At 38.6% G+C, this 19,161-nt stretch overlaps 1 protein-coding gene and 1 long non-coding RNA gene across 2 annotated transcripts; both read left to right on the top strand.

The window, feature by feature from the left end:
• Positions 1-3,631: 3,631 nt before the first annotated feature.
• LOC133284702 (uncharacterized) lies at positions 3,632-5,109 on the top strand. The gene is made up of 3 exons (XR_009747927.1): positions 3,632-3,654; positions 3,939-4,013; positions 4,937-5,109. It is a non-coding gene; the product is annotated as an uncharacterized LOC133284702 (long non-coding RNA).
• A 4,256-nt stretch (positions 5,110-9,365) lies between these two features.
• On the top strand, positions 9,366-18,726 carry LOC133284704 (auxin-induced protein X10A-like). Its single transcript, XM_061481777.1, has 2 exons — positions 9,366-9,679; positions 18,292-18,726. The coding sequence occupies exons 1-2, from the start codon at positions 9,444-9,446 to the stop codon at positions 18,596-18,598; spliced, it is 543 nt and encodes a 180-aa protein (XP_061337761.1). The 5' UTR covers positions 9,366-9,443; the 3' UTR covers positions 18,599-18,726.
• The last annotated feature ends 435 nt before the right edge of the window (positions 18,727-19,161 follow it).

Here is a 19,161-nt window from a genome sequence, read left to right as displayed (position 1 = left end):
CCCGTGTTGTGGGGCATCATTTCAGGTACTGATAGAGGTGAGGTTGATCGAGGCAAGAAGCGTGAGTAGACTGTACCTGATAGCTGGACATGTTGAGTTGCATGCCATTTAGCATTGCTATATGTATATTTTGATGCCACATGATGTATTTTGGAGGACTTAGTGCATGATCATTGTAGTAGTAATGGGTATCTGATACATGGTTACTTGCTTTGATCATGTTCATTTTGTAGCTAAGTCCTTTGGCATGTATATGAGAAAGGCTTAAGCGCCCTGATGCACCTGTGAAGACCAAAAGCTTTCTGCCGCCCATGGGGCTTTAGCGCCCAAATTGGGGGCTTAGCGCCCAGGTAGCGCGCTTAAGCGCCCTGGAGCGAGCTTAAGCGCCCTTGGTGGCTAAAAAATGTAAATTCCCTCTGTCTGTGGGCGCTTAAGCGCCCTGGAGCGAGCTTAAGCGCCCTACCCGCGTAGTTTTTCAGCATACACCTGAGTTAGTAAAATTGTCATAACTTGAGCTACAGAGCTCCAAATGAGGAGCGGTTTGAAACCACGCGTAGCTAACAAAGAGATCTACAATATATTAGAAGTTGGGAAATAAATAAGAAGTAAATTAATGTTTTAAAAATGGAATAAGAACATGATATTAAGCTTGATTTATCTGATTCCGCAAAGTAATATGGTTATGATCACGCAATTGGGCATTATAAATTCGGCATGTTTTAAAATGAAAAATTTAACCGGATTTTAATTGAACCCATGTGATTGTAACTGCGCTTAATATCATAATGCGATGTTAACAAACCGGTTCTAGAACGGGGTGTTACATTTTATGGTATCAGAGCAGTTTCGTCGGGAATAACTGTTAGCTATTGTTGAGTATGCTTAGTGTTTGATGCTTTATAGTTGTTTTAGTACTCTTGATGATTATTGCATTTGTGATCACTAAGTGTGGGCCTGATCAACTCACTTCTTTGTGTAACATGTGTAGTGACATGACGAGGCACCGAAACAACCCCGGACCATCAAACACCAATGCTCAGCCAGAACCTGTTTTGGCTGCTCTTGTGAGGCCCAGAAGTGGCCGTGGGGCAACGGGCGTACCGCCTGATCCCGTGGCTGAAGCTCTTGCAGCCGTTCAGAGAGAGTTGGCTGCTAGCAGGCAAGCCAATGAAAATTTGTTAAAGACAAATGAAGACTCGCGGACTGCTATGGCCGCGATGATGACCGAGTTGAGGACGTTGAGGGGTCCTAGGCCCGTGAACCGGCAACCCACTCCTCCTCCTCACACTGCTACGCCTTCTCCACCTCCTTCACAGGAAGAGGGTGTAGCGGGTAACAATGAAGGTGAGGCTAGCCACCATTCTGATAGTCATAGCCATCACATTGAGGTCCGTCAACCACGTGTTGAGCGTGTTGACGAGCATGAAGCTGAAGAAAGAAGATTGATGGCTTTCCGGAAACACAAACCTCCTTCTTTTAAGGGAGGTTATGAGCCAATGGCGGCTGCGAAATGGCTCCAAGCTATGGAGAAGATATTCAGGGTGATGAGATGCCCTGATGCAATGAAGTTGGCCTACTCTGTTTATATGCTGGAAGAGGAAGCGGAAGATTGGTGGACCAATACCGTGCAGCCATTAGAAGCTGAAGGCCGGGAAATCACCTGGCGGTTGTTCGAGACGTTGTTCTTGGATAACTACTTCCCTAGGGAGGCTAGGGAACAGAAACAGAATGAGTATAACGATCTCAAGCAAGGGTCGATGACAATTGACCAATATTTCGCCAAGTTCAATGAATTGGTGAAATATGCTAACTATGGGAGAGCCTTACCCATTCCGGCCGAGATGACCTCTAAATTTCAATGGGGTCTAAATGAGAAGATGTCTCGAAAGATGTCAAATTGTGACATCCGAGAGTTTAGTAGATTCGTGAACCAATGCCGGAAGGTGGAAGAAGTTTATGGTGTGCCGAAAAGTAAGAAGTCTTCCGAGGCACAAGCATCTGGTGCTAGTGGAGCAACTGGCTCTACTTCAGAAAAGGGTAAGAAGATGGATGACAGGAATATTAAAGAAAAATTACAAGCTAGACAGTCTGAAGAAAAGTTTAAAATAAGCGGGAGTCAACAGAGTTGGGACAATGAAAGACCTATTGTGCCAAAGTGTGACAATTGTGGCAGGCATCACAAGGGCGTTTGTTTGATGGGCCAGAACGTATGTTTCAAGTGTGCTAGACCTGGTCACTATGCGAGGGATTGTCCCCAAATCGTGGGACGAGTTGCTCATGTGCAAGTGGTCTCTGGTCTTCCAGCAGCGGCACATGTTAGCACTTCGACCCAACCCCAGCTAGAGAGGTTCCCATACTTGACGGGAGGTATGACGCATGTAGATTAATATGACATGCATAGTTTATTGAGGTTGGAGCCACACATGCTTAGACTGTGGACTCAATTATGATTGTGTGATTCGTTATGTCTAGTAATTAAAGACTAGACTATGTATTGATTGCTAAAAGATGGTAAGTTGTATGCAATGATCTTTCCATGGATGTAGTGGTAGTATTACCTCCATGAGGATAGTATCCTATGAGATAGAGAATTCTCATTAAAGGTCTAGATTGAGGGGAACTTCCCTTGGAGTTAGCCTTCGGGACCTCCTTGTGGTCAGATACCTAAGAGAAACAGCCCATAGCGGATCTCTCTTGGAAGTTCCATCAGATGAGATTTTATGTATGAGGTTATTAGTAGGACCGCAGAAGGTCAGGGTTAAATATCAAGTGAATAGGTATGACCCTTGAGGAAAATGAAAGATAAAAGTGCTGGAACATATTAGTATCACCTAATTATAAAACATAGATTGAATCATGAATGAAACATTTCATCTTATGATAAGATGATGAGGAAAAGAGGAACTGAATAATAGGGTAACTTCGGGAACACAAGAAGAGTTCTCGGATAAATCCATAGATGATTGAATGAGTGGTTTTATCGATTTTGAGGACAAAATCGTTAAAAAGGTGGGGTGAATATAATACCCCAAACTTAAGGATTTAATTGATTAATTTTAATTAAATAATTAAGCATGTTTTAGTGAGTAAAATTAAGTATAAGGCTTAATTAAATGAATCTGAGTCACTTTGGAGTTAAAAAGTATACTCAGTGAAAATTAAGGGGTATAAATGGGTACTGGCGAAAGTGCCCAAAATATAAAAATAAAATTATAAATATTCCTAGAATAATATTCTAGACTTTTGGGTAAAGTTTGGTCATTAATGGAGTTGAATAGATAGACGAACTAATACCCGCATTATTTCACTTAACCAATGTTAAGTGATAAAGAACACAAAAGAACCCAAACCCCCCCAAGCAACCCGTCGAGCATCAGAGAAGAGGAAAGGAAGAAGGAGAAAGAAGAAGAAGGGAAATGAGGGAGGAAGAGAGAGTGAGAGCAAATCTTAACCGATTGGAGTGATTCAAAAGCCTAAACCACTCTAAATCTTCCCCTCTTTCATAATCTAAGCTTAGTTTGGAGTGGGGAGCATTGTGGTGAGAGATATTGCCTCTCAAAAATTCGGCCCTTTGTGAGATTTTGGGGTTTTGGGGGTTTCTACCTCCATGGAAGCTTGAGGAACACTCATTCCTCTATTGTGTGATCATTGGTGGTAAGTTTCCACTCTCTTTCACATGATTCTTGGAGATTTGCATGAGTTTAGGGTTAATGAATAGTGTTTTAGGGTTTTTATGAAATGTTGAGTAGATTGGCTATGTTCAAGGAAGAATGAGGCTTAGAGTATGTTGTGAAAAATGCTAGGAATGACATTTAATCGGTAGAAATGAGTTTATAGTGTTATTTTAGTATGCTTTGATGTTTGGAGAAATCTAGGCTTGGAACTATGGATTTCCTTGCATTGTTAGCATTGTTTGATTGTATTCCTTGTGTTGATAGGATTGAGGCAAGAGGACCAAGTGGAGTGACCAACCCTTGGGGTTGTGTGCAATTGAGGAAAGCTCAAAGAGCAAGGTAAACCTTTGGACCTTGTGGTTGATCCCATTGAGTGTTCCACCATACTCCGTTGAGGAGAAATGGTTTATGAGATGTGATATGTAATTATGATAGTGATTGTATGCTCATGCATTGATTCATGCATTGATACATGTTATGATTGATTGATGATTATTGGTTGATGTTTGATTGTTTAAGAGTAATTGAGGAATGATTATAGAAGTAGCAATAATGAATGAGGTAATGGTTGAGGATTGTGATTGAGGTTATGCGTGATAGTATTATGATGAGGATGATTGGTAGGAACTTCCCTTGGAAACAGCCCTATGTGGATCTCCATGTGGTTAGAGCCTAAGAGGAACAGCCCTATGTGGATCCCTCTTGGAGGTTCCTAGATTGAGGAAAGGACTTCCCTTGGAAACAGCCCTATGTGGATCTCCATGTGGTTAGAGCCTAAGAGGAACAGCCCTATGTGGATCCCTCTTGGAGGTTCCTAGATTGAGGAAAGGACTTCCCTTGGAAACAGCCCTATGTGGATCTCCATGTGGTTAGAGCCTAAGAGGAACAGCCCTATGTGGATCCCTCTTGGAGGTTCCTAGATTGAGGAAAGGACTTCCCTTGGAAACAGCCCTAGGTGGATCTCCATGTGGTAAGAGCCTAAGAGAAACAGCCCTTTGAGGATCTCTCTTGGAATAGATTAAGGAAAAGACTTCCCTTGGAAACAGCCCTATGTGGATCTCCATGTGGTAAGAGCCTAAGAGAAACAGCCCATAGTGGATCTCTCTTGGAAGTCCATGTGATGCTTGTGGATAAGAATGTGTTAAGCTATTATGATTATGTGTACACCAAAGTGAACCTTAGGGTGGAGTGATCTCCAAGGACCTCTGGTTTACTGTGATATATTCGTATATCTCACCCCGTGTTGTGGGGCATCATTTCAGGTACTGATAGAGGTGAGGTTGATCGAGGCAAGAAGCGTGAGTAGACTGTACCTGATAGCTGGACATGTTGAGTTGCATGCCATTTAGCATTGCTATATGTATATTTTGATGCCACATGATGTATTTTGGAGGACTTAGTGCATGATCATTGTAGTAGTAATGGGTATCTGATACATGGTTACTTGCTTTGATCATGTTCATTTTGTAGCTAAGTCCTTTGGCATGTATATGAGATTTGTAATTAAGACATGATGTAATATTGTAAGTAATGAAGATATTTGTGTATGATGCTTACTGTAAGTTAAATGCATGAATGTATTTTTAGGTATTGGATATGTTGAGCTGGAAAGTCAATTAGGTACCTTGTGCTAAGTTGGGAAACGTTGAGAAAACAAAGATTATGCTGCCCAATTTCCGTTAAATCAATGATGAGAGGATGAGAGTTGAGCAATGATATAGGGATATCACAAGCTTGTTAAATAGGTTGTAAAATGTGTAGGATTGATTCCCCAAGAAAGATGCATGAAAAATATGAGTATAGGAAATTGCCCAGAAGAGGGGGCTTAAGCCTGCAAATGGAGGCTTAAGCCTGCTCAGGGGGCTTAAGCGCCCATGAGGGGGCTTAAGCGCCCTGATGCACCTGTGAAGACCAAAAGCTTTCTGCCGCATGGGGCTTTAGCGCCCAAATTGGGGGCTTAAGCGCCCAGGTAGCGCGCTTAAGCGCCCTGGAGCGAGCTTAAGCGCCCTTGGTGGCTAAAAAATGTAAATTCCCTCTGTCTGTGGGCGCTTAAGCGCCCTGGAGCGAGCTTAAGCGCCCTACCCGCGTAGTTTTTCAGCATACACCTGAGTTAGTAAAATTGTCATAACTTGAGCTACAGAGCTCCAAATGAGGAGCGGTTTGAAACCACGCGTAGCTAACAAAGAGATCTACAATATATTAGAAGTTGGGAAATAAATAAGAAGTAAATTAATGTTTTAAAAATGGAATAAGAACATGATATTAAGCTTGATTTATCTGATTCCGCAAAGTAATATGGTTATGATCACGCAATTGGGCATTATAAATTCGGCATGTTTTAAAATGAAAAATTTATCCGGATTTTAATTGAACCCATGTGATTGTAACTGCGCTTAATATGATAATGCGATGTTAACAAACCGGTTCTAGAACGGGGTGTTACAGCATGTTAGTTGGTTATAGGGCCACATCAAATGATCAACCAGTGACGGGTTTTTCCCTAATTGAATATGAAAATAATGTTTCTTAAAAATAATTTTATCTCCTATACATACATAAAAATATATGGGATCTATGTGAAAATAAAAGAGAGAAAAAGAAAATATGGATCCCAAAAACTTTTATTTGTATATAAAAGATTAAAATTATCTCCTACGACGTAAGAACCTTAAATCTCATTGAATATTCACCGAAACTTGAACCATTTGATGATATTGCCCTTTTTTGGGAGGAAAACAAAGATTATCCTCATCCACATATTAATTGCTCTATTTCCTTCCATATCGTAATGTCTGTTTAACAAATCAAAGAAACAAAATATGGGACCTCTCTCATGTAATTGAAAATATTAGGTCTTTATAAGATAGTTCAATAGACTAAGGACCAGTTAACTCTCAAATTAAAAGAGAAAGATTAAGGACAAGAAATCAGTACCTGGACACAAATGGAAAGACTTTTTATAAAAAAATTTAGGGTTTCAAAATAGCACAGGAGAAGACAATTAAAGCAGAATATTAAAGCTGGTTTAACAGCAGTTCATAAAAGTAATTTCACCTGTTGGTCAAATCATCAAATTATTTGTATTTTGTATCAATACGTGGTGCAATTTTGTGGAACATGTTTCTCTCACGTTATATGATATAAATAATGTGTCTATTGTTTGAATCTTATCCGAGAAAAAATGGATTCAGTATATAGAAAAATCTAAATCTGTAGTCTGATTGGAGTATGTTTTAGTCAACTTATGTAGGGCGCCCAAACTTCATGTTCTGTTCACTGGGTGTTGCTTAGAATTTGATGCACATTCATTCTGGCTCGTGATCATGTATTCAATGTTGGTTCTCTTCTTGACACCATGTTCATAGCAATAACGGTTTGCTCAAGGTTAAGTTTCATACTTTATCACTCTGATATTAGTTGGAAGGTGTATTTCAGCAGCGTTGTCAATCTGAAGAAAATATTTGAGATGTCTAAAGCATATCTACCAATAGGATAGATACCAATAAAATACAATGCATGAACACACATTAGGTTTCACCTGTGGAGGTGTCTTTGATTTGAAGTGGGTAATCTATTGGCCATTATCTCAGAAGGTGGGGTATACAGTCCAATTCAAATTCATAGCTAATCCTTGATCTCTTGTAATCTCCTTTAAGACACCTCCAAGACAATTGCATGTGATCTTTTGTGATCCTTGGCCTCTCTGTAGACCACATCATATAGTCCCACAAAAATAATGTTATTGTGAAATTGGTTTGAAAAGACCCTTTATCTACTATATATACAACATATCCTGGTTTCTAAGGCAACACAAGTCATTTGCATCCAAGTATCAGAACTCAATATTAAATCCACGACTACATGCATTTGATGGTTATTATACTTGGGCTACTGTTTTTCTTTTATATATATGGATGAAATTCAACACGGTGCTACACAGGCCATATTTCAGTGGCCACCATGTACTAAGTAGTGATGGTCATGGTAAATTATGTGGCTAGTCCTAAAATCTCAAACAAATCGAAGATAAAACTAATGAAATTATGAAATGTAATTTTTCATTTGAAAATAAAAAAAATAATAATAGCTATTTTGTTATTGAATTTGGTTATAGAATTATAGGTTAATGATTTTATCTCAATTTAATATATTATGAATTATTATTATTATGATTTAAATTGACATCAAATTTAACTAGATTCTTATCCAATAATTACGTTCTTTTACCATAATATTTTTTTAACTCATAATCATTAAATCATAATAGTTACTTGAAGTTGAACCTTTCTCTTTTTTCTGCAAAAAGGGGGGAAATCGATTTTTTGAAAGGAAATAATCTTTATTTTCTTTCTCAATTTACAGCTCCAAGAAAAGAATTTTCCATTTTTTCATGTTCAGATTTTAAACTAAACACATTCAGCTTATTATTAGTGCCTTTGATTTTCACATTGATATTTGAAAGGAACATGAGAGAAATACGGTAACGTTCATAAACTTCTCATTGATCAGATGAACATTTTTACACTTCCCCAAGTAAGATAACAAAAAAAGGAGAAAATATTTTCAAGGCAAGACGAAACTGTGTTACAAAAATTGTGTTAATTAGTATATATGTATATGTCAGTCCTATCTTCATGGGGTTAGCACCTATCCAAGCGAGAAGTGATATCTAAGAACACATCTTCTCCGCAAGGAATTGTGAGACCACCGAGTGGATGATCATACCGGAATTCTTCCTCAGCTTGGCTCAGCAAGTATTGAAATGAAGGTTGGTTCAAATATGATATGGGAATCACAAACCGTTTCATTTTCTCTCCAACATACACTGCAAGATAGCCCTTTGGCACGTCCACTACTTTCGAAGATGCTTTGTTTGCAACAAATGAAGCTCTTCTGAGACCTGGTAAACGAAAACCCATTTTTATATGTGTTGAGACTTGAGAAGAGAATGATCTCAAAAAAGAAGACCTGTACAAGTTTGTGAATTTTGAATGCTTCAGGATGTGAATGATTTGTGTTGGTCCTGAATGCTTGCAGCCATGAATATATATAGATGAAAGGATATCGTTGGCTACTTGAATGATTGGTGGAGGAGGAGTCATAGGACCTACTGGGAGACAAGGGCATACAAGAGGTCACATGGTGTTGTCTTTGAGACTTTCTCAAGGATCACCACATTTATTATACAAGATAATACAAGTCCCTCCTTCTGAACCAAAGGTTAACACGTTACCCCACTTTAAACAAAACAGACTTATGATCACAAACCTCAGAAATGATATGTAACTATCCATTGCCTTATAATTGGTCAGCCAGATGTCACTTACCAGCTGTACATGCATTTGGATTAAGCTACGTTATCAAAATCATGGAAACATGTCCAAAGCATGTTTACAAAATTAAGGAGTACCAATTAATGTATGAAGAAACAATAGGTTTCACTTGAGCACGTCTCATTTGATGGCAAGTGGATGCTCTATATTGGCCATTGTTTGAGAAGGTGGCCATATACACTCTTAATACATGATAGAGGCCTCTAAGACAAAACCACGTGATATGCCCTACATCGTTTAACCCCTTCAACAATCATTTTTCATTTCTCTTGTAAATGGGTTTTCAGGGTATCTTGAAAACTATAAATATACTTACTCTTTCCAAGACAAGTCATTGGCAACCTGAAGCATCAAAACTTAGACACATTCTTTTTAAATTTGAGAGCTTTAAAAATTTGCCTTGTTCTTCTTCCTGCAAAATACACAAACACGAAAGATGGGTTTCCGTTTACCTACTATTCGACGTGCATCATTCTCTGCTAGCCAAGCAGCTTCAAAATCCGTAGAAGTTCCAAAGGGCTATCTTGCCGTGTATGTTGGAGAGAATCAGAAGCGGTTTGTGATCCCAATATCATACCTGAACCAACCTTCATTTCAAGATTTACTGAACCAAGCTGAGGAAGAGTTTGGATATGATCATCCCATGGGTGGCCTCACAATTCCATGCAGCGAAGATGAATTCCATCACATCAAATCTCGCTTGAATGGCCTATAAATCTTACTGTTTTAAACTAACATAGATTAGAAGAGACATTTACAATAGGCATCTTCTCAACTTGTAAAGATTACCACTTTTCTCGGGAAACGGAGAAGAAGAAAAAAATACCATACTTTCTCATCTGTTCCGCTACTTTTGTACAAAGAAGTCTATTAACTTCAAATGGAATTTAGAATTGATTTTCTTTCCTAGATATTGGCTAAACCGGTCCTCAATGTTTTCAGCTCCTAAAATTCTCACTAATAGCCCGTTTGGATTAGCTTTTTTTTTCCTTCAAAAACTGCTTTTTTTTTTAAGAAAAAAAAGTATTTTTCGAAAAAAGTCTATTTGAATGCCTATTTCTAAAAAAAACAGAAGTCATAAAAAAAGTCAAAAATCTACTTTTTTTTATGAAGTTAAAATTTTTAGCTTTTACAAAAAGCAGAAGTCAGAAGTCAAATATTTTTTTTCAAAAATCAAATATTTTTTAAAAAATCTAAATAGTTGTAACTTTTATAGAAAGTACTTTTAAAATAAGGAAATGATAAAAAGGATTTTCTTCAAAAGTCAATACAAACGACCCCTTAATTCCTTATAGCAGGAAAATATTACTTCCAAAATCCATTATTAACATATTGGTCAAGTCAGTGCTCCCCTTTATTTTATTTTTTTCTCACATTAAGAGGCATCCATGTGACCACAAATCCAACTAAACGGCGCATGTTAACCAGTGAATTTCCTGCTTATGATGCACTGCGATGCTTCTCTAAGTACTGAATACTATCACAAGTTATAGTCATTAGTTTAAGCCATACACACACCCTAAATATTAGCAAAATAGGGGTCGTTATTGAAGAACAATATTTCTCTGTAAGAACATCAATTTTGCTCATTTATACCCTTGCTTTTTTTTTTTTCCCAATAAATTCCAAAAACTTTTCCATTCGACAAAGATATACCTACCTCTAATGCATCAAAGGTTTTCGCCTTAGTCAGATAATAGTTATGAAACAGAAATTATAATTTTTTATTATTATCATATCAACGAATTTATATTATTCACCATTTTGCCAAAACAAAATATAAAGAGACAGTCAGTCAGCCACTATCTTGCATCCGCTCTTTATAGATTCTTGTCGTTTCTGCAGCTGTTACTAGTGAGCAAAAATTAAGTACTAACTTTAAATGGAAAGGTGTAAGAAATCTAAATCCTAAATCTATACAAGTACTCTGCTGCTGAAGCGATGATAGCGGTGATGGTAGTGATAATGGTGGTGACGCTGATGGTAGTGGTTATGATGGTGATGGTGGTGGTCTATGTAGCACCGATACGGACACATGACACGACACGACACAACACTCTGACACGGTAATTCTAAAAAATGTTAAATTTCGACACGTTAGGACACGTTTTGATATTAAACAATATTTTTAATTTATGTAGTGTATATTCATCAATTTATGTAGTGTATTTTTAATATTATATTTGATATTCAATAATTTAACAAAAAAATGAAACTAAACTTATAATATTCATCAATTTTGCAAAGAAACATAAGATATCCTAAATATTTATATTAAACTCAATAAAATGGTAATCGTAATCCAACGAATCTACCAGTTGAAACTAAAAACTCAACGCAACGCAACATTTGAATCTTCTTTTGAATTTCTATAACGCGTGTTAGAGTGTTGGGAAGTGTTGGAGTGTCAGAGAGTGTCGGGAAGTGTCGGACACGACACGTCATGGTTTTTGAAGTGTCGGTGCTTCATAGGTGGTGGTGACATAGAGGTGTTGGTGGTGACAGTAGTTGCCGCAGCGATGGTGGTGATAATGGTGGCGATAGTGGTGGTGGCAGCAATGGTGGTGGTGATAGTAGTGGTGGTGATGGTGACGACATGGTGGTGGTAGTGGTGGCGGTGGAGGTGGCGGTTGCAGTGGCGGTGGCGATGGTGTAGTGGTGGTTGCGGTGGCAACAGAGTGATATATAATGGTAGTGGTGGCGGCGGCAATGGTGATAATGGTGGCATAGTGGCGGTGGCAGCGATAGTGGTGGTGGTGGTGACGACAGTGGCTGCGACGATGGTGATGATGATGACATGGTGGTGGTGGTGGCGGTGGCGGTGGCGATGGTGTAGTGGTTGCGTGGTGGTGGCGGTGGCAGTGGCAGTGGCATGATAATGGTCGTGATGGCGACGGCGGTGGTGACAGCAGTGTCTGCGACGATGATGATGGAGATTACATGGTGGCGGCATGGCGGGGGTGTAGTGGTGGAGGCAGCGGCGATGGTGGAAGCGATAGTGGTGATGGTGGTAATGGCAGCGGCTACGATGGTGGTGGTGGTGGTGGTACGACGATAGTAGCAGTGGTGGTGACGAGATGTTGGTGGCAGTGGTGATGGTGATGATGATATTGGTGGAGAGTAATTAAGAGAGATAAGTGTTTCTCATTTTGTGCCCAGGAACAAAAATATAGAAATTTTTTGAATTTTTTTTTTCTGATCCTTAGCACAAAAATTAAACCGGTTCATCTCGGGAACAAAAAAATAAACCGATTTTACCAAGGGTGTGCATGACTATAATAGCCCTAACCTAATTAATTAGCAAATTACATATAATTAAATAATTAAGCATGTTTTAGTGAGTAAAATTAAGTATAAGGCTTAATTAAATGAATCTGAGTCACTTTGAAGTTAAAAAGTGTACTCAGTGAAAATTAAGGGGTATAAATGGGTACTGGCGAAAGTGCCCAAAATATAAAAATAAAATTATAAATATTCCTAGAATAATATTCTAGACTATTGGGTGAAGTTTGGTAATTATTGGAGTTAAATAGATAGACGAACCGATACCCACTTAAAACCACTTAACATAAGGTTAAGTGGCATAAAACAAAAAAAAAGAACCCATTTCCCACCCACTTCCCCGTCGAACCAGCATCAGAGAAAAGAAGAGAAGAAGAAGAAGAAGGAGAGGGAAAGAGAGAGAGGAGATCATAGAGTGAGCAAACCTTGGCCAAATCAACTCATTCCAAAGCCTAAACCACTCTAAATCTTCCCCTCTTTCATAATCCAAGCTTAGTTTTGAGTGGGGAGCATTGTGGAGAGGGATATTGGCTCTCAAAAATTCGCCCCTTTTGAGAAGTGTGGGGTTTTGGGAGTTTCAACCTCCATTGAAGCTTGAGGAGCCATCAATCCTTGGTTGTGTGACCATTGGTGGTAAGATTCTAACCCTTGAACCTCATGATTCCTTGGAGATTTGCATGAGTTTAGGGTTTGTGAATAGTAAATTGAGGTTTTTGATGAAATGTTGTTAAATTAGCTATGTTCTAGGAAGAATGGAACTTAGAGCATGTTGTGAAAAATGCTAGGAACGACGTTTAATCGGTGAAAATGAGCTTAGATAGCTAAATGAGTATATTTGTAAAATGGCAAGAATATGACACTTAGATATTGGATTTCTTGCATTGTTGATAAATGGTTTGGTTTGGTTGGTTGTTGATTATGCCTTGATGTTGTCTAGGATTGAGGCAATTGGACCAACCTTGAGAGACCAACCATTGGAGCAAGCTATGGAGCTTGATTAGCTCCATTGGATAGGTAAGTTCATGCTTATGTTTGGTATGAATTGTATAGCTTGGTTGATAAGCTATGAGATGTTATTGGACGCAATATGTGTTAATTGCATTAAACCTTGTGTAGGTTTTGGTTGAGAAGTGGAGTATTGTAATTGACTGACTGTGGAACCTGTTGGTGGTGAACAAAGGTCGAATTGAAGCTTGAGGTAAGCCTTCGGACCTTGGGTGTAATTCCCTTGACTGTTCCACCAAGCCCTGAAAGGGTAGAGGTTGTGATTGTGTATATAAATGCAATAAAATAGTGTAATGCTTTGTTATACGTATGTATATGCATTTGGTGTGGCATAGGATGGTGTTTCCCTATGTTGGTATGTTGCATGACGATGCGTAAATCATACTTGGTAGTTAGCTGGCCAGTAGGACTATTTGCATCTGAGTTTCCTTAGGACAGCTTGAGAGCTCGAGGGATTTCTCCTGGAGATGTTATTGCACTTTGCATAGATATGTATTTACTGCATTATTATTGTTATTGCTATTACACTGATATGGAACTGTGGGTTGGAGAGATGCTCCAAGGACCCCTGGTTTACTGGATATATTCGTATATCTCACCCCGTGTTGTGGGGACCCTCTTTCAGGTAAGGATGCTGCAGGAGCCACCAGTGGCAAGTGGCCATACTTGGACTAGTGTTGATGCATGAGGATTCAGTATTTTGATATCATACATGTTGTTTTGTAGCTCACATGTATAGGATTGTAATTCATAGACCATTGATAGATGTATGATTTGTATATTGGAATGGACTTAGCCTATGCTCATGCCTTTGGTCATCTCTTTTGTTGATGGGAGCCAAGGGAATGATCATAGTGTTTTGTAAGCTAAGTTCCATGAATTGTAATGAACATGATTTGTAATTGATGAGTACTTTAATTTTAATATATGTATGTTCATTAAGTATTGGATTGTTGAACTGGAAACTAAATTAGGTACCTAGTGCTAAATTGGGAAATGTTGAGAAAACAAATACATCCTGTCCGTTTGACCAATTTTCACACCCAATGTGATGGAATTGGACTTTGATGTCTCTATGGAAGTTGTAGACATTTCTCTTAGCTTTCCATAGAGACCAACAATGGTGTAATTTGAGTGAGTATAGCTCAAGTTATGAGTGGAAAACCATAAGTAGGTTAAATGACCTTGTTTTGGGTCACCCAGCCCTGTGGATGGCGCCTGGGGCGCCAGATTCACGCTTGGGGCGCCAAATTACGAGATCAGACAGTAGCATCCATGCTTGGGGCGCCAGATCCACGCTTGGGGTGTCAACTTTCTGTTTTCCCACGCTCTGGGCGTGGATCTCACGCTGCGGGCGTGGGGGTTCTGGAGGTTTCGCACCCTTTTCTTAGAAAATGCATAACTTTGGCTACAGTGCTCCGATTTGAGCGCGGTTTGAACCCACGCGTAGCTAATGGAGAATCCTATAACATAGTATAAGATGGGAATCATAAAAGGAGTTTAGAATTAATTTGATAATTAAAGTGATGAAGACATTTAACGACGTATTGTCAAGTAGAATGGGAATATAATATTAAGTTTAGTCCCACTATTCCGCGAAGTATATATAGTTAAGATCACGCACTTGGTTATTTAAATTCGGCTTGTTTAAAAAGGAAAAAATTATCCGGTTTTCTAATTGAACCAATGTGATTGTAACTGCGCTTAATGCCGTACGCAATGATAACAATTCGGTTCTAGAACGGGGTGTTACAATGGCAACCTTCCCGGAATCAAATTTTTTTTTTTAATTTATGTTCCTGGGAAGAGAAATGGATAGAAAACTCGTTTGGTAAAACCGGTTTATTTTTTTGTTCCCGGGATGAACCGGTCTAATTTTTGTGCTGGGGAACAGAAAAAAGAATAAAAAAATTTCTGCTTTTTTGTTCCCGGGCACAAAATGAGAAACATTTGTCTCTCTCAATCACTCTCCACCTCTACCATCATCACCACTACCACCACTATCATCCCGACACGACCACCGCCACCATCGTCGTACCACTAGTGCCGTCGTTACCACCACCACCACAACCATGATACCACTGCCACCATCACCACCGCCTCCATCCATATCTACCACCATGCCACCGTCACCACCACCATTACCATCATCGTCACCACCATCATCATTGTAGCCACCGCCACCACTACCACCACCACGACACCACCACTGTCATCACCATCACCACCACCACCACTGTCACCAACCACCACTACCATCGCCATAGCCACCGTTGTCATCACCACAACCACCACCACCACCACCACCGTGCCTTCACCGTCGCCACCACCAACCACCACCACCACCATCTCCATCAACCACCACCATCAATGTTGCATCCACTCTGTCACCATCATCACCATGCCATCGCCACCGCCACCACCTCTACCATCACCATCAACACCATTACCACCACCACGCCACCTCCGCTGCTGCCACCATCACCATATAAAAAGGAAAGTGATGATCCAAAGTTTTATTATGTTTAATAGGAATTATTTTTTATTATATTATTTGTTGTGTTATCAAACGCAATTCTCATTCTTGGAATAAAAATAGAACATGTTATCAATCAGATTTTTTTCTCAGGAACTGTTTCAAGGCACAGAAATGGAAAAGAATTGTTTCTTTTCAGAAACAGTGCCAGGGAACAGAATGGTTGTCATGCACACCCCAAACGAGTTTTCTATCCATTTCTGTTCCCGGGAGCAGAAATTAAAAAGAAATTGATTCTGGGAAGGTTGTCATGCACTCAAAGTGGCTGAGAACCAATTTTTTATTTCTCTCTTCTCCTTAATGGGTCTTACAACTTTTTTGTATATTGTATAAGATAAATATGTCTCATCTAACATGAAAAACATATTCCCTTTTCTTGTAATCAATTAATTTACACAAAATCCACACGTATTGATTATATTCAAAACTAGGTTATATACGGGTTTGGGTTCATAACAGCTATCTGTGATAGTTAACTAGCCCTTATGAAGACCTATACTCAGTTACATAATTAAGAGAGAGGTACCAGGAACCCAATGAAGCTCATCATACCACGAGTCCATGACAACAACTCGGAGTGGCTGTGGCTAAATAAGAAAATATGAAATTATCGATTTCAATTTTTTAGTTTCACTTGGGCTACAGTTTTTCTTTTATCTATGTGGATGGAATTCAACACGGTGCTACACTGGCCATTTTTCAGTGGCCACCATGTACTAAGTAGTGATGGCCATGGTAAATTATGTGGCTAGTCCTACAATCTCAAAGAAAGAAGATAAAACTAATGAAATTATAAAATGTAATTTTTCATTTGAAAATAAAAATAAAAATAGCTATTTTAATTTGTTATTGAATTTGGTTATAGAATGGTTAATGATTTTATCTGAATTTAATACAGTAAGAATTATTATTATGATTTAAATTGACATAAAATTTAACTAGATTCTTATCCAATAATTACGTTCTTTTACCATAATATTTTTTTTATTCATAATCATTAAATCATAATAGTTACTTGAACCTTTCTCATTTTCTGCAAAAAGGGGCGAATAATCGATTTTACGAAAGAAAATAATCTTTATTTTCTTTTTCAATTTACAGCTCCAAGAATAGAATTTTCCATTTTATCATGTTCAGAGTATAAACTGAACATTCAGCTTATTATCAGTGCCTTTGATTTTCACATTGATATTTGAAAGGAACATGAGAGAAATACGGTAACGTTCATAAACTTCTCATTCAGATGAACATTTTTACACTTCCCCAAGTAAGATAACAAAAAAAAGAAGAAAATATTTTCAAGGTAAGAAGAAACTGTGTTACAAAATTGTGTTAGTATATATGAATATGTCAGTCTTATCTTCATGGGGTTAGCACCTATCCAAGCGAGAGGTGATATCTAAGAACACATCTTCTCCGCAAGGAATTGTGAGACCACCGAGTGGATGGTCATACCCGAATTCTTCCTCAGCTTGGCTCAGCAAGTATTGAAATGAAGGTTGGTTCAAATATGATATGGGAATCACAAACCGCTTCATTTTCTCTCCAACATACACTGCAAGATAGCCCTTTGGCACGTCCACTACTTTCGAAGTTGCTTTGTTCGCAACAAATGATGCTCTTTTGATACCTGGTAAACGAAAACCCATTTTTGTACGAGACTTGAGAAGAGAATGGTTTTAAAAAAAGGACTTGTACAAGTTTGTGAATTTTGAATGCTTCAGGATGTGAATGATTTGAGTTGGTCCTGAATGCTGGCAGCCATGAATATATATAGATGAAAGAATATCGTTGGCTACTTGAATGATTGGTGGAGGAGGAGTCGGACCTACTGGGAGACAAGGGCATACAAGAGGTCACATGGTGTTGTCTTTGAGACTTTCTCAAGGATCACCACATTTATTATACAAGATAATACAAGTCCCACCTTCTGAACCAAAGGCTAACACGTTATCCCACTTGAAATAAAACAGACTTATGATCACAAACCTCAGAAATGATATGTAACTATCCATTGCCTTATAATTGGTCAGGCAGATGTCACTTGCCAGCTGTACATTTTCATTGAGCTACGTTATCAAAATCATGAAAACATGTCTAAAGCATGTTTACAAAATTATGGAGTACCAATTAATGTATGAAGTAACATTAGGTTTCACTTGAGCACGTCTCATTTGATGGCAAGTGGATGCTCTATATTGGCCATTGTGTAAGAAGGTGGCCATATACAGTACTCTTAATACATGATAGAGGCCTCTAAGACAAAACCACGTGATATGCCCTACATCGTTTAATCCCTTCAACAATCATTTTTCATTTCTCTTGTAAATGGGTTTTCAGGGTATCTTGAAAACTATAAATATACTTACTCTTTCCAAGACAAGTCATTGGCATCCTGAAGCATCAAAACTTAGATACATTCTTTTTAAATTTGAGAGCTTTAAAAATTTGCCTTGTTCTTCTTCCTGCAAAATACACAAACACGAAAGATGGGTTTCCGTTTACCTACTATTCGACGTGCATCATTCTCGGCTAGCCAAGAAGCTTCAAAATCCGTAGAAGTTCCAAAGGGCTATCTTGCCGTGTATGTTGGAGAGAATCAGAAGCGGTTTGTGATCCCAATATCATACCTGAACCAACCTTCATTTCAAGATTTACTGAACCAAGCTGAGGAAGAGTTTGGATATGATCATCCCATGGGTGGCCTCACAATTCCATGCAGCGAAGATGAATTCCATCACATCAAATCTCGCTTGAATGGCCTATAAATCTTACTGTTTTAAACTAACATAGATTAGAAGAGACATTTTGTTCAATAGGCATCTTCTCAACTTGTAAAGATTACCCCTTTTCTCGGGAAACGGAGAAGAAGAAAAAAATACTATACTTTCTCATCTGTTCCGCTGTACTTTTGTATAAAGAAGTCTATTAACTTCAAATGGAATTTAGAATTGAATTTCTTTCCTAGATATTGGTTAAACCGGTCCTCAATGTTTTCAGCACCTAAAATTCTCACTAATTCCTTATAGCAGAAAAATATTACTTCCAAAATCCATTATTAACATATTGGTCAAGTCAGTGCTCCCCTTTATTTTATTTTTTTCTCACATTAAGAGGCATCCATGTGACCACAAATCCAACTAAACGGCGCATGTTAACAAGTGAATTTCCTGCTTATGATGCACTGCGATGCTTCTCTAAGTACTGAATACTATCACAAGTTATAGTCATTAGTTTAAGCCATGCTAAGTCCCCCCCCCCCCCCCCCCCCCCCCCCACACACACACACACACACACACACACCCTAAATATTAGCAAAATAGAGGTCGTT

Source organism: Gastrolobium bilobum, unplaced genomic scaffold (assembly GCF_033153095.1).
Source record: "Gastrolobium bilobum isolate Gb01-03AN ecotype WA unplaced genomic scaffold, APGP_CSIRO_Gbil_v1 utg41746, whole genome shotgun sequence".
Taxonomy (NCBI): Eukaryota; Viridiplantae; Streptophyta; class Magnoliopsida; order Fabales; family Fabaceae; genus Gastrolobium; species Gastrolobium bilobum.
This window is presented reverse-complemented; position numbering and strand designations above follow the sequence as displayed.